Source organism: Rattus norvegicus, chromosome 2, assembly GCF_021556685.1.
Source record: "Rattus norvegicus strain SHRSP/BbbUtx chromosome 2, alternate assembly SHRSP_T2T, whole genome shotgun sequence".
Classification (NCBI taxonomy): Eukaryota; Metazoa; Chordata; class Mammalia; order Rodentia; family Muridae; genus Rattus; species Rattus norvegicus.
Genome location: NC_141535.1, coordinates 166,439,895 through 166,462,976, shown reverse-complemented (window position 1 = coordinate 166,462,976; position 23,082 = coordinate 166,439,895). Strand labels below are relative to the sequence as shown.

The 23,082-nt window shown below is 43.4% G+C and overlaps 1 protein-coding gene across 4 annotated transcripts in view; it reads left to right on the top strand.

Moving 5' to 3' along the window:
• Fnip2 (folliculin interacting protein 2) overlaps positions 1–23,082 on the top strand; it is a 111,488-nt gene that overhangs the window by 48,862 nt on the left and 39,544 nt on the right. For 2 of the 4 annotated variants that reach the window (XM_087623140.1, XM_087623136.1), the window contains exons 2-9: positions 3,395–3,521; positions 6,309–6,461; positions 8,732–8,832; positions 8,930–9,001; positions 11,937–12,037; positions 12,193–12,282; positions 13,756–13,827; positions 18,710–18,839. In XM_087623140.1, coding sequence (XP_087479266.1) covers positions 3,395–3,521; positions 6,309–6,461; positions 8,732–8,832; positions 8,930–9,001; positions 11,937–12,037; positions 12,193–12,282; positions 13,756–13,827; positions 18,710–18,839 — 846 coding nt within the window. 4 annotated transcript variants of the gene reach the window in all.

The window sequence follows — 23,082 nt, the reverse complement described above, 5'->3', positions numbered from 1 at the left end:
CAGGGTCTTACTATGCAGTTCAGACAGATCTAGAAATCACTGTAGGGCCTAGGCTAACCTCAAATTTGCAGTCCTTTTACCTGAAAAGTGCTGTGGTTATAGCTAAATACCACCACACCAAGCCCACCCCCACCCCCAGCTGGGGACTGAACCCAGGGCCTCGTGCTTGCTAGGCAAGCGCTCTACCACTGAGCTAAATCCCCAACCCCAGCTCTTACCTTTTTTAATGAAAAAGAATATGGATTTAATAAAATGTTATGATCACTATTGAATTTGAATCATTCTATAGATGTTATCTTTAGCCTAACTGAAATTTAAACCGATAGTCCTCCAGAATTGCTTTGTAAACTTTGCCACTTTGGCAGAATGTGATTTTATGAGCAAATTCAAACTGTACAAGATACTATGAGACTAAGTCTCTTTCTGTCTGCCTGCCTGACTTCCTTCCTGCCCCCATCCCCCGCCTCCCTCTCTTCCTCTTTCTCCCTCCCCTTTTTGAAACGGGGTCTCACATCAGAGTGGCTTGGAACATGCTAAGTAGAGGAGACTGTCCTCGAAGTCAGAAATCTGCTTGCCTCTGCTTTCCGAGTGGGAATACTGGCATTAAAGATATGTGCCGCCATGCTTTGGGATTAAATCTTTGGTTTTTTGTTTTTCACTTGTAATAACATTACCCCAGATACTGTTTGTTTGGTTTATGGTTTCGGGATGGATCCCAGAGCTTTTGTAAATGTTAAGCAAGCACCTTCCTACTGAGTTGTATCTAAGAGTTACCATGCCTTCTTCCTCCTCCTCCCCCTTCTCCAAGATTTATTTATTTATTTTATGTTTATGTTTCAGACACACCAGAAGAGAGCATCAGGTCCCATTACAGATGGCTGTGAGCCACTGTGTGGTTGCTGGGAATTGAAGTCAGGACCTAAGAGCAGTCAGTGCTCTTAACCACTGAGCTATCTCTCCCACTCCCCAGCCTTTGTGGCTTTAACATACATTTCGGTGGGAAGTTTTATTGTTGTTTTGGGTTTGTTTTGTTTTGTTTTTGAGACAGAGTCTCTCTATTTTGTAGCCTTGGCTGTCCTGGAGGTCACTGTGTAGACAAGGATGGCCTGGAACTCACAGAGATCTACCAGCCTCTGTGTTGGGGTCAAAGGCATATGACACCACACCCAGCCAGAGAGAGTTTTAATAGCCTTTCATACATTTAAAATTTGGCAGCGTGGGTCCTCGTCATCAGACCTGGTTTGACTGACATCTACAGGAATACTGCATTCATAGGGTCACTGGTCTGCGTGCTAGCAGGTCCTCATTCCACTCCACTTCTGCTTTTCTCCACAGTGACTCTCTCTCTCTCTCTCTTCTCTCTCTCTCTCTCTCTCTCTCTCTCTCTCTCTCTCTCTCTCACACACACACACACACACACACACACACACACACACACACACACACATACCCGTCATGAAATGTAGGCTGGGCTGTAAGTGTGGGGTGGCTTCCACCCATCAGCTTGGGGTCATGTGGCTTGTCTCATTGGTCATACCTTGATCACTGACTGCCTCTGACCTAAGGGCAGAGGAAAATAGTTTCCAAAATAAATTTTGCCACTGTGCTCCATGTCAGAGGGCAAGGCTACAAGGCACAACTTAGAAAACACATTGGTGACAGAAGGGACAACCAGAACTTTCTATTTTTTGTTTTTCCTGCTTAAGAGAACAGATCTGCTCCCCTCAGAGAATGTGCTTCAAATTAACTGCCATTGCTTGAAACAGGGAAGGACCAAGGGTGCCCAGCTTCTCACAAAACCATGGCCTTCTCACTTCTGGGAGGGAGCATGTAGCTTTTGGAGCTTATATGTATGCCAAGCTTGTGTGAAGCCCTTTACGTTTTTACTTAATCCACAGAGCACGTTTGTGAGGTCAGCAGTTAAACATTGATCAGTCCAGTGACAAAATGGAAGGGGAAAGTCTTTGGGTTTGAATCCACCTGAGCCTGGCTATATTTACACGGTCTACTGTGAAGTTTTCACTTGTCCCCCTGTCCATTTGTCACCACCCCTTCAGTGTCTTCCCCGTATCCTATAGCAGAGTCTGCCTGAACACCCTTCTGCTTCAGGTACGCCTTTTAGATTCTGCTTTAAGCTGTCTCTTCCCCACCTCTGCTGCTGGTCTCTGCAGCAAGCAGTGTGAGGGGCTTGGCTCCCCTGCCTTCCACTCCCACGTCTGCTTTTCTTAGGGCAGTCAGCTATCTGATCTTATCAACCATCTGCTTTCCTTGGCTGCTCTTTGTGTTCAGAGCTTATCCTGTCTGGGCCTGCTTCAGTCCCATCCCCCAACTCCCCGACCTCATAGGCCAGCTCTCCCCGCCTTTCCTCTCTCCCTTTCCTGTGCTGCACTCTGCTGTTTTGTGGTGTTGGTGTTAACTGGTCATTCTTCATATCTGGTTTAAAAGTAGACTTAAGTCCTCAGTGACTTCTGTGCCTGTCTCCTTAAATCTCACTCTTTTGAGCCAGGGTCTTCCTGTGTAATCAGGATGGTCTAGTTCTGCAGCAGTTCTGCCTTAGACTCCCGAGTGCTCAACTTATAGATGGGAGTCACTATGCCAGGCTCTGAGACTCTCGTGTCCTTTAGTTTTCCTTTTGAACTTCAGACAGTTTGTAGTTACATATTTTTATGTAAGTTTTAGGTTAATAATACCACCTCCCCCCCAAGCCTTGAACTTCATGAGGGCATGCATCCAGTCGGTTTGATTAATTGGTTTGATTAATTATTGATTCCCTTGCACCTACTACAGAGCCCCGAATACAATGCAGACTACATTTGTGTTGAATGGATTGCTAACGATGTGTTGAATGCACACTCTGTAAATAGTTCCCTTAGTTTCTACTTTTGGACCGAATTCTTTACTGCTGCATGAACCTGAATTTTCTTCTTAACATCTTTTGTTTATGAGCAAACTGTGTTGTCCCTTTTTGCTAATCATCATGGTTAGCAAATGCATTTGATTTCAAAGCCTCTGTATCAAGCCAGACATGCTAAGGTAATGTAATAACCTTCCACTGTGGAAATGTTGGCAGTTCCACCTGAGAGGGGGTGGCAGCCACAGCGGCATAGGTGCTCCTTTAACTGGTGTGCTCCCACCACAACCCAGGCATCTGACTTAGCCTTCTCTGTGTCCTCGCAACTTCTTTCTGCCATTTGTGACCACACTGACTGTGGAAGGCAGTGTTTTCTCCCCAGTGATTTATTATTAGAGTGGCCTTGCCACTGTTGGCATGGGAATTGTGAGCATTTGCGCAGCCAATTTCTGAGCACGTTGGCCGGAAATTGTATTTGTTTGCCCACGGTCGGTCACACCAAGCATTGCGGATAACCGACTTCTCTCTCTTTTGAATTCACAGTTGGTCGTGTTCGGAGTTTGATTTGAGTGACATTCGCCTGATAGTGTACCAGGACTGCGAGAGGAGAGGCAGACAAGTCATGTTTGACTCCAGAGCCGTGCAGAAGGTGGAAGAGACAGCAGCTCAGGTGTGAAATACCGACCGGCTCCAACCTCTCTGCTCTGTGGTGGGCTGCTGCAAGGATGCAGGTGGAGAGGCAGAGCGGCTCTGCGGACACTGCTGGGACTAAAGCAATTGTAGGCCAGCAGTGGACCCTGACAGCAAGACAGACGCCATGCTGGCGACTGTAATCCAGTAGGATTTTGTAAGCATCAAGCATAGTAAGAAAACACATTGCTGAGATTCATAACGTGCTAGCATGTTTGCCAGACGAGAAGGCCATTCTGTCCAGATTTCCTCATAGATAGTAAACGTGCCAAGTATGGCCCATGCTTCTAATCCAGCACGAGGTAGGCTGGGGCAGGAAGAGTGGGGTTTGGGGTAGCCTGGGCTATGTAGTAAGGCCATGTTTCAAAAACGAAAATAAATAAAAGGTATCATGTAGCACAAGGTCAAACAAAATGAAAAAGCTTCCTCACTGAAGAATCTTAAGAGACTACTGTTTATACCCCTTCTGACTGAGGAACTGTTCATTGATTTCCCTGTTGTGGGGAAGGGGATGGTGGGAGGTAGGAGGAACTTGGGATGGAGAGTAAAGGCAGGAAAGATCTTGACCCCTTTGAGCCAGACTAGGAAAGATAAATATAACACCAAAGAACTTTGCCCTCCCTGGTCTCCCAAAATACTCTAATCTGTCGCCGTGGCTTCACCATTCACTTCAGTTCATTATTTGTTCAGATGCTTACAGATGAGATAAACCCACTGGTACTCACTCTTTTCTTGGTTAATCGTTTGGTTCCCATACTTAACAAATTCTGATAGTTTATAGAATTTGTGGCTAAGTAAATGAACAGTTGTAACATGACCTTTGATCCAAAAAGGCCAGTGGGCCGTTTTCCAGCCTCATTTTGATTTGTTAACAATTATGCTGTGGGAGTATGCCTGCTACTGCCTGTGTGGACGTCAGAGGACAACTTTGTGGAGCTGGTCTCTACCTTCACCTTTGTGTGGGGCCCAGGATCAAACCTAGTCACAAGACTTGTGGGACATAGAGTTTTACCTACTGAGCCATCTCACTGGTCCTAGATTCTGCTAAGAATCTTTGTTTGCAGGAATGAAATGTTTGGTTTGAAGGCAGTCGAGCAGGGTAATAGCACTGTACTTACAGAATTCTGCCCGACTGCCAATCGTCACACTAGTGGTTGGGCATGTTAGGTGGACAGAAGAGAAAGCCAAGGAAGCACAGACTCACATTCGCTTTAATGGTAGACTGGGATCAGAGGCTTAGGTGAGCCAGCACTTGATTCTTTATTTGCTGGACAGGAAGGAGATGTCTCTCTCCAAATGCTTCTGACAGATGGCTTAGCTGGGTACTCTCACTCCATCACTAGAGCTGCTGTGGTGGCAATGACAGAGAAGAAAATGACTTCCTAGGGAACTGGAGTCAGTATACCTAAGCAGGGATAACTTGATAATCCTGACACAGGCTTTCTTTGAAGTAAGTACTCATTAAATTAAATAAGCAACTTAGGCTGAGGAAAATTTTTGTAGCTTGCTGAGGGCTGCAGGAGAATCTAGTTGGTAGCCTTCTTACTGTACCAGGCGCCATTTCCAACTACTGGTCATTGTTCTGTGCCCCTGCAGCCCGATGGGACTTCCTGTCACCAGTTTTCAGCCCTCTGGGAGGCTGTTCTGGTTTAAGTGGTATTAAGTAACAGCTGGAGCTAAAGAGCTTGTTGAGAGAATGCCGGATGCTCGGGATTAACCCTATACAACTTCAAATTCCATCACTGCTGGAGTGCCTGCTGTGGACCAGCACATACTGGGTTTTCTTTACATTCCTTTTCCAATCCAACCCCTCCTCAACCACATCCTATTGATAAGCACAAAACACCATGAGTTTGAATTGCACATGACTGCAAGCATGTGTTAGACCACCATTGTGACTGTCACACTGGAGATTAGATAAGCTGCTATTGCATTCTTGGGTTCCCTAGCACATGCTACAGAAGGAAGGAAGGAAGGAAGGAAGGAAGGAAGGAAGGAAGGAAGGAAGGAAGAAAGAAAGAGAAAAGAAAAGGCAGGGCAGAGGAAACTCAATAGCAGTCTTTTTCTCAAGAAGGCTTCTGTAGGGTGAGTTCTATTCTGGGGCAGGTGAGGGTCACTCTCAATAAAAGTTAGAAGTGAGCAAGTGAGAGTAGGTAATCCTCTTACCTCTGACCTTGGAGGACCAGGTTCCCATCACATGCTCCGTGGCTCACAGTTGCTCCTGTCCCAGGGTTCGGCCCTCATCTTCCACAGCTCCATCCTGGTGCCTTTCTTACCTGCTGCATTAGGAATGCTACAAGAGACACAAACCTGCATGTCCAGGCTAATAGGTTTCTTTCTCAGTGCCATGCAGTTGATAACATTTTGAATGTTAGTTGCTCATCTTTCTCCTCATGAGCGCCATACATTATGGCTATGTAACACTGAAATCTAAATACCAGAACAGGGACCAATATGTGTTTATGACTTTATGGTATAAATGTAAATGTAGGTACTGACACTTGAATTATTTAAAGAGAGTAACATATCTGTCTATCATTTATCTCCGTGTCTCAGTCTACCCAAACATACCACCATTTTCTGGGTAGTATCCCCTTCCCAAATATTCCAGGCTCCCAGGAATGATGCTTTTGTTATTATAAAGAAAAATTAAACAAAGCTTTTGGTTTTAATGCAATTTAGACACCTAAATGTTTTGACAGATTTCTACTTTATAAAGCCTGATACACGTGATGATCCCTTACCTTGCCTGCCTCTCTTAACCCAGAAAGCAGAGGACGTCCCTATTAAAATGTCAGCGAGATGCTGTCAGGAAAGCGGCAGTGTCAGCAGCAGCAGCAGCAGCAGCAGCAACAGCAGCTCTTCTCAGAGCTCTGGGGGATCTTCACAGCACGCTAAGGAGCAGCTTCCAAAGTACCAAGTAAGACATGCTGTCTCTAGAACGGCCAGTGATCTGTTTGGACATGAGCATCTCAATAGAGGGCGCTCTTGTTTTGATTTGTTGTTGTCATTTTTGTTTCTGATGCAAATAGCCTCTGCCTGACTGTGTAGCCAAGAATGACCTGCAACTCCTGATCCTCCTGCCTTCACTCCCCAAATTCTGGGATTACAGGTATGATCTGCCTCAGGCTTGTTTTAATTTTTGAGACAGCCTTCCCCTCTAGCAAAACCAGGTATGGAACTGATCATGTAACCCATGCTGATCTCAAATCTTCCTGTCTCAAGCTCCCTAGTGCTGGGATTACAGGCAAGCGCCACAATAACCAGCTTCCTGTGTTCTTATTTTCAAATCTGTAACAGAATCTTATCTCTACTGCTGCTGGTAAAACAAGGTCAGGGTGATTATCCCAGCAGCCACAAACAAGCCCTGAATTTTAAGACCTGTGTGGTACACAGGTTATAGAGCTCAAAGCTAGCTGAGAATCCCAGTTAGCACATGGTCTTTGTTCCAAGAAAACGCAGATTATAAAACAGAGAGAGTGGGTGGAATTTATTAGTAGAGAATATGAGAAATCAGTTGGCTTGTATTTGAAGTGGGAAGAAGTCGATATGAGCTGTAGTCAGATATAAATCTACCCTCTATTACAGGACCCCGAAAGTTTATCTTTCTATTTCCTCTTTGTCATTATGAAAAGGTAAGGTAGGTGTGTGTGTGTGTGTGTGTGTGTGTGTGTGTGTGTGTGTGTGTGCGCGCGCGCGCGTGTGTATAGATACGTATATATTGGAGTTTAAAACACGGGAATGATTCAGGGAAGTAATGGTGGGAGAGTCCTTTATTCTTTGAGCTAAGAGAACAGTTGTAGGGGCTGGCTGTGCTGATGCACCTGTAGCCCGTTAGTTTGCTTTTTCACTCTGTCTTGTCAGTAAGGGTGTCAGCATGACTGAGCACAGTCTCCAAAAGAGTGGTTCTCACACAAGGTCAAATGTTAGGTATCCTGCATGTCAGATACTGACATTATGAACATAATGGTAGCAAAATTAGAGTTCTGAAGTAGCAACAAAACTTTCTGATTGGGGTCACCAAAACACGAGGAGCTGTATTAAAGTGTCACAGCATTAGGAAGGCTGAGAACCATTGCTTTTAAGGTGCTTTATAGCTGAAGGAAAGGTCTCGACCTAGAAATAAGCCATAGGGGATCTTCCTCTGTAAATAATGAAGCATTTGGAGAACGGTGGGAGTTCAGGTGAGAAGGACTGTCCTCCAGGAAACAGATCTATTCAGGGGCTGATTTGAGAAAGACCTTTCTTTCAAGTAGGAAGGTAATAGTCTCAAGTATGTTTGATAAAGCCAACTAGAATGTGTCTACCAGATTTGAAGGAAGATGGAAAGTGGAATATGGCGGCCATTGTTAGAGCAGACAGATCAATCAGGCAAAGCCAGGCTTCTCTGTCAAAAGCTGGCACCCCATCCTTCAAATAAAAAGATGGTAAAAAGACATGAGAGACTGGTTGGAAATTGGGAGTGTTTTGAAATATTTTTACAAGGTTTTAGAACAGTAAGACCACCTTTATCTCTTAGATCCTCACAAAGTCCTGCTTGAAATGTAAATCACTTTTCTTTGCTGTGGTAAAGTACCACAGCCAAGGTAACTTACCAAAGGAATTGTTTGGGTTTAAGGTTCCAGAGGGTGACTCAGAGCCTATGATGGCAAACCAAACACATGGTGGCAGGAGCTGGAAGCTAGGGTCTCACATCTTGAACCTCCAGCATGAAGCAGAGAACAAACTGGAAATGGCAGGAGTCTTTACCTCTCAAAGCCCTCCCCCAGTGACATACAAGGCCACACCTCCCAAACCTACCCAGACACCAGCTGGTGACCAAGTGTCGGGACATCCGAGTTTGAGGGGAACACTCTCATTCAGATGCCCACACCCAGTGATTGAAATAATACTAAACCATGCTTCTTTTCAGGATCTACTCAGTATCCAAAGAAGAGCTTTCCTGTTTTCTTCATAGTTCAGTTTTATAAATGGAGATGATAGTCTTAGATGTGTGAGCATATTGTATATAAAGAAGATTTAAAAGCAGTAGTATTTGAATTATAGCAGGTAATCACTGTATAGACGATAACTATAAGGTGATCATCTGTAGCTTTAGGATGCATTATGATAGCCTACTCAACTGGAGACCCAAAGATGGGGAGACTGCTTTCTATTGCATTGTTACATGTTGTGTTTTCCTGTGCGCAGTACACGAGACCAGCATCTGATGTCAACATGCTTGGGGAAATGATGTTCGGCTCTGTCGCAATGAGTTACAAAGGCTCCACCCTGAAGATACACTACATACGGTGAGGCTGCCCCTGCGCTGCTTGTAAGAACTGGAACGCTAGTACTGACCTCCTAATTTAAAAGCACATTTCTCTCCTCTTATCTCCTCTTTTTTAGATCTCCTCCACAACTGATGATTAGTAAAGTCTTCTCTGCTAGAATGGGCAGCTTCTGTGGAAGTACAAATAAGTAAGTGCGGATTTTGCATCCCTTATGCTTTTATGTGTGTTTCTAGATACATTCTTGAGGGTTACAGACATTTTAAATGAATGAATATCAAGATAAGGACAGAATAATGGAGGGCTTCTGGTCATATTCTAATAACAGCAAGTGAAATGTTTTAGACTTTCTTAAGTGGCCCTAAAGACAGATGACTTTGTTTTGGGAGAAAAGGTCTCGTGGCCCAGGCTGGCCTTGTACTCAACTAGATGTGTAGCTGAGGATGCCCTTGAACTCCTGATTCTTCTGTTTTTCCCCAAGTCCTGAAGTAACCGGTGTGTGTCCTCTACCCTTTGTAGGGTGCTAATGAGTGAGCCCAGGCTCATGGATGCCAGGCACAGGCTGTGTGCATTCTATCCCCAGCCTGACCGGTGACTCGTTGCTTTGGCAGATGCATCTGCCTGTACTCATGTCTACATTAGAAACCTTCCCCTCAGCCAGACCCTGGAGTGGTGGGGTTCTTAGTTTATACACACCCTCCCTTCTACCCTTCTGCATAACTAGAATACTCACATGTCGACTTGCTTATCAGGAACATCTCTTTATGCACTTTGAACTTTTAAGGAGAAATACTTGGTGTGTTGTTGTTGTTGTTGTTGTTGTTGTTGTTATTTTGAGACAGGGTCTTTCTGTGTAGCCCTGGCTGACCTGGAACTAGCTCTGTAGATCAAGCTGCCCTTGAACTCGAAGAGATCTGTCTGCCTCTGCCTCCTGAGTGCTGGGATTAAAGAGACCTGCCATCACCACTTGGCTGTTACTTGTTTTTGATACAGGGTCTCACATCATAGGCTCAGGCTGGCCTTGAACACATTATATAGCTCAAGCTAGCTTGGAAGTCTGAGTGGCCCAGAATGACCAACTCACTGTGTAGCCTGCCATGGCCATGAATTCATGGACCTCTCGCCTCAGCACCTTGAGTGCTGGGATTACAAACAGGAGCTACCATGCTCAGTTTACATTTTTAAATAAAATAATCACTTGTTATACTATTAATATAAAACTTGAAGGTCATAAATTAAGGGCATGCTTTAGCTGTATTATGCAGGCAGTTTTTTCCAAACAACCCTGGAACAATGTGTGTGTGTGTGTGTGTGTGTGTGTGTGTGTGTGTGTATTCATTCATTCATTCATTCATTCTACTGTATATTTTGGGACCACTAAATAAGTAAGTCTTTGGCTACCTTTCACTAGATAGTTTAATCACTTACCTTTGGAGCATCATGATTTAAGCTAATATAGAAATTTATGTTTACTTTATTAATTCACTCATATATTATATCATGACCACGGTTTCACCAACCTCCTCTCTTCCCAGTCCCTCCCCTCTCTTCCTTTCTCCCCCTAATCTACTCCCTCTTCATTTTCCTTCAGAAAATTGCAGGCCTCTCAGAGATAGCAACCAAATGGCATATCAGGTTGCAGTAGGACTAGACACTTCCCTTCCTATTAAGGTTAGAAGAGACAACCCAGTAGGAGGAAAAGGATCCCAAAAGTACACGAGTCAGAGACAGCCCGTGCTCTCACAGTCCTACAAGAAACCCAAGCTACACATCTATAGCATATATGTAAGGTCAGACCCTTGCAGGTTCCTTGATAGTTAGTCTAGTCTCTGTGAACCCCTATGAGCCCAGATTCTGTTGGGTGTTTGTAGTGTTCTCAATCCCTCTGGCTCCTACAATCTTTCCTCTCCCTCCTCCACAGGATTCCCCGAGTTTTGCCTAATGTTTGGCTGTGGGTCTTTGCATCTGTTTCTGTCAGTTGCTGAGTGAAGCTTCTCTGATGACAACTGGGCTAGACACCAATCTATGAGACTAGCAGAATATCATTAGGAATCATCTCATTGACTTTTTTCCAGTCCTGTTTAGGTCTATGTCTCAGCTCTCCAGCCTCTGGGTCCTGGCCCTCCAGGTAGTGTCAGTGGTGGGTTCCCTTAAGCTGGACCAGTCATTGGTTGGCCGCTCCCACAGTTTCTGTGCCACCTTTATACCCTGGTACATCTTGTAGGCGGGACAGATTGTAGGCTTTGTGGCTGGGCTGGTGTTCCAATCCCTCCACTGGAAACCTTGCCTGGTTACAGGAGAAATATTTATTTCTGATTGGGGGAGCAGGGGAGCTGTTCAGACATGATCTATGTAGCTGTAGTCCAGTCTGGCATGGAACACAAGCTCTTTTGCCTCTGCTTCGTGAATACTGGGACTGTAGACATGCACTACCATACTTATCTGATACTTGTTTTCCCACTTTTTAAAAAAAATGTCTTTGGCATAATGTAAATGTTTGTTTATCTCGCTAATTATAAAAATATTGAGTTCATTTTTAAGTAAAAACTAGTTTTTTATCATTCTGTTTTTTTCAGAGTATTGATATTTAGCTCCTTACTAAAACAATAAATTAAAATCTGAATCATTTTTATGAGCAATTCTTTTTTTCTTAAAGTGAATCATAATTTTCGATATGTCTTACTTCTGAAACAGATCGCTAAATTATTAAGACTTAAAATTAATTTCTTTTGAGTGTCTTTTGAAAACCCTCGAAGTGAAAGCAGTATCTTAGGTGTCAGTTTCTCAAGCAGAGTTTAAAAATGAATAGTGGTGTGGAAACGTCAGTCACCGAAGCAGAGTTCGGTGTCTCATTTCAGACTTCTCAGTGGTCGAGAATGTAGGTGAGTAGGTGGTTGTGTTGACTGGTTGCTTCCAAAACATTTTTATTTTCTTCCAACAGATTGCCCCAACCTATCATTATAAAACATCGATTGTTAGTTATTGTTGTTGTAACTGTTGAAACTTATTTATAGAGAAAAATTTTGAGTAACTGATCAGTTGTCGTCTGTAACTAGGAAACTATTCAAACATTTTTTTGTTAACCTCTTGATGTTTTTTCTCTTTCCCTTCCCATCTTGATTTAGTCTGCAGGACAGCTTCGAATACATCAACCAAGATCCTCAGGCTGGAAAACTGAACACAAATCAGAACAGTTTGGGTCCTTGTCGTACTGGAAGTAACCTAGGTAAAAGAGACATGTGAACAGATAGCTTTTTCTCTCTGAGTGCTACAGTTGGGGGCATGGTTTGCTGTTTGTTCTGTTCCGGTTTAGTTTTGCGTTATCTTTAACCTGTGTTTATTTGTGTGTGTGCCTTGCGTCTTCTGTGTGTTCTGCTCTAGGTCTGCTGCAGGCTTGCAGTGGCAAACTGCTGCAGGGGGTGTCAGAAGGAGGACCTCTCCGGCTCACCCGGAGCGCTTCTTTCTTTGCAGGTTTGTGTGGAATGCTGAGCACAGTGTGACCCACACACGTTAAAACTCCTGTGCAGGTTCTTAGAAAAATAAATCCATTCATTCTTCTCTAGAAACCCAAAGGGCTTCCGTGGCAGGAGATGCTAATTTCAAACTGAGCTAGAATCGAGCTGTTTCGAAGTTTCAGCCATGAACTTCTATTGTGAATATCTTTGCTAGTGGTCCAAATGTGAGCTGACTGATCAGAAATGAGCCCTTAGTGTTTCTAGAAGACTTAATTTCTTCTGCTTTTCCCAGGCTTCCTCTGCTGCTGTGAGCTGTTTCTCTTTGCTGTGGCATCTCTCCCCCATTTACTCACCTGGCCCTTACCTGCATGGAATATCTAAGTCACTCTATTAGAAGCATGGGAAGGCTCAATCACACACCCCCTTCTCACATTAATTTAATCAAATCTGTTAAATGCAATCGTCTAGGTTCCTTACAGGTGAGGTAATCTTGATATTCTGGGGGTTTTCTGGGATTTAACTGGTCTTGCCAGCAAAGGTTGCTCAGTGTCCTTTGTAGCATGATTAACAAGCACACTGTTCGTGACTAACATTTAAAGTTGTGAGGAAGGCACATGGGATTTTTTCCCTTCTGTTCCTAGCCTAAATGTACATGCATTGTAGTTTTCTGGTGCCTAATGAAACTGATACTACCATCCTAGCTCCTTAGAGCAAGTATAGCATATTTATATATTCCCTTTAAAACTTGGAAAATAAACATGCTTTGAAAAAATACTAGCAAGGATGTTATTCATCCACAAACAGTGACTTCTTGTTCATTGTAAAATTTTCTAGAACAAATTCTCCTCTACCTTTCAGCTCTGTAAGTGTACAGCTCAGTCAGTCTGAAGCCTTCTAGATATGCGTGCTACTTAAGCATGCTTTTCCAAATTTATACCAGGACATGAGTTTTTTTCTGAATAACTATAATACCATGCATGGGGAAAAGAACTGGAGGAAAAAGCTGTTAGGAAGTTAATGTTTTCTGTATCTGCTAAGAGACTGTGTTATAAATAAACATTTCTAGATGTACGAAAAGGTTTTTAACTATTTCTCTTCCCAAGCTGCTTACAACTATTACTGAAACTGATTGGGTGTAAAGCTTTTGAAAATATTGTACTGTTTAAGTATATTAATAATGAAGAAATGGCTAGAGTGGAATGCTGGTTCTATTTACTGCATGGATGGTTTAATGTACCTCTTCTCTTGTAATAGCTGTCATTCAGAAGAGTCTCTAGGCTCCAGCATGAAGGGCAGATGGGTTGTTGGTTTTGTTTCTTGGTTTCTTGTGAACTTTTTATATATTTAATCTGTTGTCTAGTTAGTTGCTATTATATATTAGTCCAGCAATAACAGTGGCCCACTTTGAAGTCTAGAAATGACTGAAGTCATCTTTAAAATGCTTGTCTTAGGGGAGCCTAATAATATTTTCCTTGTTTCTTTGTCTTAGCACACAGCACACCTGTTGATATGCCAAGCAGAGGGCAGAATGAAGACAGGGACAGTGGCATTGCTCGATCAGGTACCTGCTTATACTGCTTTAACTGATGCGGTGGGCTCTCTGGAATGGGAACTAGGAGCTGGACAGGTAGTCTTGCTCTGTGCTTCCCCCAACCCTTTTCTATTTTACTCCATATTCTGAATCTTGTATGTCTGAGGGTATGAAGCCTCGATGGTCCTCATCTCAGAATGATTGTGCACACACTAGTTTTATCTACTACTTAAATTCACATGAGGCTAGTGTATGTGTATGTGTAATAACCTTCCAGCAGGGAGCTTTGCTATGCCATTGTACTAGGGATTTGTTGCTAACCGCTTGGTAAGAGGATGGAGCAGGCCTGTGGTGGTCACTCTGCCTATGACAATGAGGGATGCCAGCAGCTGAGTGCCACCCTTTCCATCCTGTGATGCTGACCTAGATTGTACCTTAGGTACCCTTCTCATCTTGCCCAAGACTGCCTTAAGATCCCCCAGTTTCAGCTTTTGTACACAAATCTGCTTTTAATTTTTCATTTATGGTTCAGATTTGAGGTTAGTTCCATGTTTCAAGGAACCAAGGAGGAGACATGTTGGCCTTTGCCTGATGAATGCGCACCCTATAGGCAGCCTTCCAGTGAGACTGAGGAGTGTCCTACTGGTTTGTCCTATGACCTTTGACTCCTTTACCAGAGGCCCACCAGCTCAGTGGGACTAGCTTCAGGCCTTGTTATCTTTCCTCCTATCTTTTCACCGTTTACCACATGCTGAAGCTCCCAGATTCTGCCTCAAAGCTCAAAGCAGTTACCTGTTCAGCTCTGTTCCCAGAGTCACCGAATGCATTAGTTGATTAATCTCCTAGTTTGGTTTACACATGTGCACATCGAGGCAGTTGATGGCTCGCAGTCATCAGCAGACTTTCATCATGTGGCACTTTCCTTAGTTTCCCCCCAGTGTCTTCTTATGCTCGAAGAACACAATGCATTTGGCTGTCATGCCTATTAAGACTGTTCTGTTTTGATTTTGTTTGTTTTTTGAGACAGGGTCTCTACATAGTCCTGGCTGTTATGGAACTAACTATGTAGACCAGACTTACTTTGAATTCATAGAGATCCACCTGCCTCTGTATGTCACCACACTGGTCTCTTCCGACATTTTTCCTCAGACCTTCTTTGTTTTTGATAATCATTATGGTTTTTTAGTCTTGGTTTCACTATTTGAATATGCTTGCTTGGTGGATTTCTCATGATTAAACTGTGGTTGTGGGTTTGAGCTGCATAACCACAAAAGTAATATACCACCCTGCTCACATGGTGTCAAGGGTATAAACCAGCAGCATGATTTATGAATTCAGTTACTGACCTTGTTTATTAGTGAGGTTATATTAACTGGGTCTCTATGGTTCACTATGAAGTTGATTCCCCTTGGCATTTGTGCACATGCCTTACCCTTCACCTGAGATGTGTTCTCTTTTCTTGAGGGGCAAGAGTCTGCAGAAATGATTTGAAATTTTCTGCAGGGACATTGTGTTTTTCTCATTTCTTAACTTATACTTGGTTATTATTTCAAGGACATTTATTTTTCACTTTGGATATAACCGAGTAATACTTATATGTGCCTAAGCTGCCCAGGCTTTAACCCTGGGAGCAGCTGTGATGCTGGTGACCTGCTTTCATGCATGGGGTCAGGAGAGGCAAGCTCTGACACCCTGTTCCAGTACTGAGTACTTGTGAGTCACCTGCCGTTTCCTCTCCCAGCCCTAGCTGGAGTCAGAGCATTTGTGGTTCATAGACTGTCTCTGGAGGGCAGCACAGTCTCTTGTGGATAGTCTGAAAAAGTCTTCTGTATCTATATTTAAAATAAAGCTAATTTAGAAAATCACTTGTGAAGCGGGCTTGTTGAGTTGTTGATCTGGTTGGCTTTCTAACTCACTCTCGCCCAGGCAGGCATTGAGTTTATGATCCTCCTGTTCAACTTGCACACCTGCAGAAAAGATCATTTTTAAGGGGTCAATTGTAATTCTCAAGTTGGAGGCTAGAGAGATGGCCCATTCTGTAAAGTGTTTACTGCATAAGCGTTGAGGACCTGCGCTCAGCTCCACGTGAGAACTGGTGGTGCACTTCTAGAATCTCAGTGCTTCTGTGAGAGATGGGCAGTGGAGGCAGGACGATCCTCAGAAGCTCTTGAGTCAGCTGGCCTGGCACACACAGGAGTAACAAAAGAGAAGAGTTTAAGTAAGGCCTTGGAGAGAGGACACTAGTGCAGGCGTCTAGGAAGTAGCATTTTTAGGACTTGGCACATGGGTTACCAGGGAGGAGGGTAGAACCATGCACAGCTCACTGACTTCTGACTTGAGGAAATAAGTGGGAAGATGACGTTAACCAGAGTCAGGCAGCATGAGGCCAGCAAGGGAGGCACAACTGAAGGTTTTGGTTGGTGTCTGTCTGTCTTTCTGTCTGTCTGTCTGTCTGTCTGTCTGTCTCTCTCTCTCTCTCTCTCTCTCTCTCTCTCTCTCTCTCTTTCTCTCTTTCTCTCTCTCTCTCTTTCTTTTTACTAGAACTGTTCCCAAATTCTCCAGTTGGGAATCATCTGCTGTATTTTAAATGAGAAGTTGTCTTGACGGGGATGGGTCAGAGCACCAGAAACCTCCTGAGTGCTGGGATTCTCAATGCTGAGCTGGCAAGAAGCTTCTTTCCCTTTCTGTGTCCCCATAAGTTTTTCTCTTCTGTCCCACCTCTGCTTGGAATGTCAATTTGGACTATGTGAGTTATCAGTGCGGCTGCTCTAGAGTTTTATGTCCTAGCTAATTCAGAAACTTTAGGATATTTTGAAACATGGCATTTTTATTCAAGGGTCTTTTCTAGGAATGCCAAAACTTAAATGGTGCTTTTGAAAACTTACCTGTTTACCAGTGATACAGGCCTTGTCCATGCTAGGCAAGTTTTGTGCTGCTAAACTGTATCCCCAGCCTCCTCTGAGACAGAAACTTTGAACTCATCTCTGTAGTAGTCCAGCTTCCTAAATAGCTGGTGTTACAGGCCCATGACACTAAGCACAGCTTAGGGGACCTTCTGAAACTTTAAAGTCATTTTGTGGTTAAAATGTATTGCCTATAATTAATTTTACTAATTATGTTTATTAATCTTCTGTATTTGAAAATGAGGGTCAGAAGCTGGGCATAGTAGCACATGTCTTTAATCCCAGTACTAGGGAAGCAGAGACAGGTGGATCTGTTTGTGAGTTTGAGGCCAGCCTGGTCTACATAGTGAGTTCCAGGTGAGCCACAGTTATATATACCTGGTCTCAGAAAACAAAATAAAAAAGAAGAATGAATGAGTGAATGAATGAATGAAAGAAAGAAAAAAGAGGATCAGGAGAGGGGAAATTTCACATGGAAGAATTGCTTACTTTGCCTTAAGTTTTACCTCCAAAGAAAGAGTGAAGAAATAGGCCAAAGGAAGAAATACATGTAAGTAAGCTTTACAATACGCTGTTGACTAAGTTGTATACATGGGCTATGTCTTTAGAGATCTGCAGTGCACAATCCAAGGGAAGGATTCCTTTGTATTTATAGTGTAAATCCTGATCATGTGAGCTCTGGTTATATCTGCAGGTTTGTGGATTAGGAGTCTGTGGGACTAAGAATAGAAAGAAGGTGGCTAGGATTCTTACTTCCTCTAGAATGGTGGTATGCATCTGTAATCCCAGCACTGTGTCCAGAAAAAAAAAAAAAAAAAATGCCTGTGTGGCTTTCCCCCCTTCTACCTGCAGAAATTTTTGGAAGAGAGAAATTTTAGTCTCCCCCTGCTGGCTATGAATGGCAAAAAAAAAGTAGAGTGTGTGTATTTGTATTTTTGGCTACTTTAGTGGGCTCTTTTCCTACCAGCCTTCTCCCCCTTCCAACTCAACACTAGGTAGGGGAGAAAGAAGGTTAGAGGGGAAAGGAGGCATCTGTATCATTAGACCACCTTCTGCTGACGGGGCATTGAATTCCTTAGGGCAGTATGATCTTTGTGGTCAGATTTCTTCTTCTTTCTCTTTGCTCACAACCACTTCACAAACCTCAGCAGCAAAGGAAGCAACAGCCTCCCCACCCTCTCAGGTCTCTGGCATTTTATACCCTCTTATGAGTCCCCAGAATTTCAAACTATCTGCAGCTAGCAGAACCCTATCCCTGTGAAAGCACAGACAGATCAACATTCAGTGGCTGTGGACAGTCTGAAGCAGTCACATGTCCCACACCAGGGATTAAAATGTAAACATAGTTACATAGCATTTCTATGTTTTTAAAGGAACAAAATCCTCAGAGTGTGTGTGTGTGTGTGTGTGTGTGTGTGTGTGTGTGTGTGTGTGTATGTGTTTATGATGTTGAAATACATATTGCATACAATTTACCATTTTCCACTCTTTCTGGAGGTTGGTTGTAGGGAGGCTCTGTAGCTCAGGCTAGCCTGGGGCTCAAAATTACATAGCTAAGCTGGCCTAGAACTTAAGATCTCCTTCTGCATCTTTAGTACTGTACTACCATGCCTGCATGAATCTTTTATTCATTCATTCATTCATTCATTCATTAATTCATTCATTCGTGGGAGGGATGAGTGAGTGAAGATGTATGTGCAAATGTATAAGCATGTACTGCATGAGTTTGTGTTACATGCTTTCCAAGGAAGAGATGTGAGCATTTCTGATTTGGCTAGGATGACTGGCCAGTGAACCCCAGGGTTTCTCCTGTCCCTTCTTCCCCAGAGCCAGAATAACAAGTGCATACTAGTAAGCCTAGGTTTCCATGTGGGTTCTGAGTAGTGCCCCCAGACTTTGAGGAATCCATTGCAAATGTACAGCTCTGTGTCGTTGAACACAGTTGTGCTGTGTATCGTAGAGTGCGTTGTAAGGACTGGATTTCACATTCGAAATGCACTTCCTTGCAGCTTCACTGAGCAGCCTGCTGATCACACCCTTCCCATCTCCGAGCTCCTCTACATCCTCCTCCAGCAGTTACCAGCGCCGCTGGCTTCGAAGTCAGACCACGAGTTTGGAAAATGGCATCTTTCCAAGGAGGTGAGTTACTTGTTTCCTCTGGCTAAGGGAAGTGCTAGTATAAACAGCTTACAGAACGGACAGACTTATATCCTTGCCTGTGGTCAGGGCAAGAAGACCGGAAACCTTGTGATTAACCCCAACCTAGCCTGAAGTTTATGCATTAAATTGTTTAAGGAGATAGTAAATTAAAACTAAGTAGGCTGGCCTGGAATACAATCTGTAGCCCAGACGGGACACAGTCACCATCTTCTACTTCTGCTTCCTAAGGGATAGGATTATGAGTATGTTGACACTGTGCCCAGCTGCAGACCTATATTTTTATTTAGAAGATATTGGGGATGACTAGATAGCTATGCAATGTAGGTACTAAATTTGGTGATGATTTAAAGTGAATATGCTGTACAAGCAAGAAAAGGTTACCATGATTCCAGTATGATATTTGAGGCATAGTTCCTTTGTGGTACTTAAAGTCTTAGATTAAATAGGTGTGGATAAGAGTATACATAGCCTCAAGTTCCCTTCTACCTTGATCAGCTTGTTTTTGAACCTGAGGTTTATTCAGTTGTGTACAGAGCATACATTCGATGCCATGATAGTAGCATCCTGGCCCTTGTTTTTATATCTCAAAACATTTAAATGGAATTTTCACATCACTAAACTATTTGTGCCAATTAATTGAGTTTGTAAATTGCCTAGTAGTCACCGTGTTTGAGAGAATCTGTGACGATGACTCAACCATGTGCTTATGCTGAGGTATTCAATGACCAGTAGGGAAGATCAGTGCACGATACACACCATGAAGGCATGGAGTACAAAGGAACGGGATGGGGAAACACAGTGGTGGGGACTCAGGAGGAAGATTAGCTGAGCAGTGAGAGCTCGGGTCATCTCTTCTGTTCCTCTCACAGCCCTAGGGAGCATCATGGAAAGGTTGCAGCTGCTGCTTCACAGAGCCGCTGCTCTTTAGTGAGTGATGAAATCGTGGAGTCAGATGTGAGGGCAAGTCCTAGCTCTGTCCTCATCACACGTGTGCTAGAACATATTAACTGGGTTCTAGTGGCATATTCTCATGCACATTAGGATGGTAACAGGTTCAGCCGTGGCATTGTTAGGAGAATAAAACTAAATGAGTGAATCAAGTCAGACCATAGGTGATATAGGGCAAATAAAACATTGGCAGTGCATAGGTGTAAGCCTAGCACTTGGGAGATGGACTTAGGGCAAGCTTGTGTCCAAGGCCAGCCTGGGCTACAATTCGACACTGTCTCAGAAAAAAAAAAAATTTTTTTTTTGGACTCTCAAGACGGGTAAAGGTACCTGTTGCCAAGCTTAATGACCAGAGTTTGATCTTAGGATCCATACAGTGGAAGAAGAGAGCCAGCTCTAGGACGTTTCCCTGTGACTTCCAGATATGTGCGTAGCATATGTTTGCAAACCACATACACATACAAAATCTAAAAAAGAAAATTTTTTTGAGACATGGTCTCTACATAGCCCTGGCTCTCCTGGAACTCATTATGTAGACCAGGCTGGGCTGGAATTCAACCGAGAACCACCTGCCTTTGCGTCTCGAGCGCTGGGATTAAGGGTGTGTGCCACCATGCCCAGCACCTTTTTCAACTGCAGATATACTATTGGCCAATGGGACTTATCTGCCACTGTCATTGCTCTCGTGGGTATCAGTATGGCGGCGTCTGTGAAGGTCATGTTATCTCCATCCTGGCTGCCATCCTGCAGCTTCTGCAGTGGGAAGAGATGGATGCAGAAGGCTGCCATGGGACTGCTCTCTGGTGCAAATGCTTTTTCATTCATTCAGATTTATGTCTGAAGCTGTCTGCAGTATTTCCAAGCCTATGCCCCTGAAATCCCAAAAGCAAATTGAAGGGAGACCTGCGCTGGGAACTGTGAGTCCTTACTGAGCCTCCACCTAAATAAGTGCCTTACCTTCAGAAAGCCTGGCCACATAGTCAGGTCTGCTGCATAATTAATGGGACCAGTGCGATGTATGTGAAAATGCAAGGCCCCTACTCAAAAGGCAAGAAGAATGCTAGTAAAGGTGATAAAATGTAAAGCTCATGTTTAAAAAAATCTTACTTAAAATACAGTAGTGGTGTATGTGAATAACAACATAACACAAATCCTGAAATTAACATCTTTGTGTTATAATTTAATATAGAACAAAACAGTATTATGATTCACCCTAAGCCTTTTTTTCTAAGATTGATGTCCCACTGTGCTGTCCTGACTATGCAGAAGAGGAGGCACAGCGATCAGTGTACTGTGTCGCAGCCTGTTTTGTAGGAACGTGCAGTTGAGGGGTCCAGTAGCCTCCCTCTGCTAGTGATTGCTCCCTTTTAGGAAGTATGTGGTCTAGAAATTGAGTTTCCTCCCTCTGTTCATTCCCATTCTCTGCTCTGGGGCTGACACTGACCTGGAGCCTGGAGTTCTGGTACACGGTGCCTCTCACAGCTGAGTGCTGGGGTTGCTGATCCACACCACCACTAGAACAGAACTCCGACATCAAAACCTTCTGGCTTTGAAAGGAAGTAGTCCCGTGGTGGTTTACACCTTCAACTTCAACACTCAGGGAGCAGAGACAGATGTATGTGTAGCAAGTTTCAAGCCAGCCAGGGATACATGATGAGACCATATTTAAAAAAAGAAAAGTAAATTTTAATTTTAATATAAATAAGTAGAGTATTCTTCTTGAAGAGAGTTACATGTAGCTAAGCATGATATAAATCCTAAAGGCTGGTTCCACTCTGACTTCAAGCTACTTCATTGTGCTAGATGGCAAGCTTGGGGTATTGGACACCTATTTGTATCCTGCAGCTAGTAATAGTTCTGCTACCTGTGGGGACAGAGGAACCTCAGGCATTTCATCCCTTAGGGAAAACCATCCAAATTCCAAAGGACCCAAACATGGAGACATGCCCCTTGCAAGCCTTTTAGTTATTAAATTGAGCAAAGTTGCCAGTGGTACATTATTAGACTTTCATAGGTTCAATGTTAGTTAAAATCTGACCTCAACAATAATTGTGCTTGGCAGCTCTGATATCAATTATAGTTTATCCATATGTACTAAAATGATGATAGTTTTTACTTTGAGTGATTATGACTTTGAGATACTTACATATATCAATATATTCTTAAGTGTAACAAAACACAACTTCATTTGTTTATCTAGCCCTGTAGTCCACAGTAGCTGACTCACAGTCCTTCTGCCTCACTCTCATGTGCTAGGGTGTGGACTACCATGCCTCCTCTGCTTGACTTCTCTGTATGGAAAAGACTTAAGTGTGTAGCCATGGTTGTTTTGCATGTGTGTGTGCATGCGCATGTTGAAACTCCCTGACTGACCTGAGTGCTCTGGATCTTCCCCCTGCTGCATCCATCACAGCATCTGTCAGCGTGCACTAGAGCTGCTGGCTGAGCCTCTGCTCACTGTTGATTCCCAGCAGCCAGACTGGTGAAGGCGACATTCTGGTTATAACTCTAGAATCATTCCCAGGGTCTTCTGTCCCCAGGCAAGCACTGCTTCCGATTCTGTACTTAAAAACAGCTTGAGATCATACCTGAACCTGAAAAGAGTGTGAAAAAGTATCTGGCTGTACAGTTGGAGTCTTTGAAACATTCTCAAGCATTCTTTGTTGTGGAATAATACTTAAAAAGATAATTAGGATACTCTATGACCTGATTTGTTTCGGTGCGGACAGTTGATCCAGGACTAGACTGAAGTCCAGTGGCTTTAGATGTCAGTAGAGATGTGTGATAGACAGTAAGATCTAGTCTCTTTACAACTAGGGAAGTTTTCCAGCAATTCAGCAGGTGGCACTCTCCACTATGATAAAACTGATAGCTGAGTTGACCATTGTTTAGAGGGTAGAGAAGGAAATGAATAAGATAGCCCAGTGTTGATCAGTTTGAGTATGAAAGTCCGTCCACCTTAGCTTGAGGAGGAATGGAATGATACATGTGACTTACTTTTGAGAAAGTAGAGAAATAGAACACTCAGCAAAGAGACAAGCTTTTACATTATCACACTGAAGAATATTTTGTTATTTTTGTTTGTTTTTGAAACAGGTTCTTACTATCCCAAGCTGTCCTTGGACTTGAGTTCAAACATATATCCTCAGGCTGTCTATCTCAGCCTCTTGAGTTGGTGGGATTGCAGATGTGCACCACCACACCTGGCTAGAATTTCTATATGCAGAACAGAAATAAACTGGGGCATAGGAACAAGGAACAAGCTTAATACAGG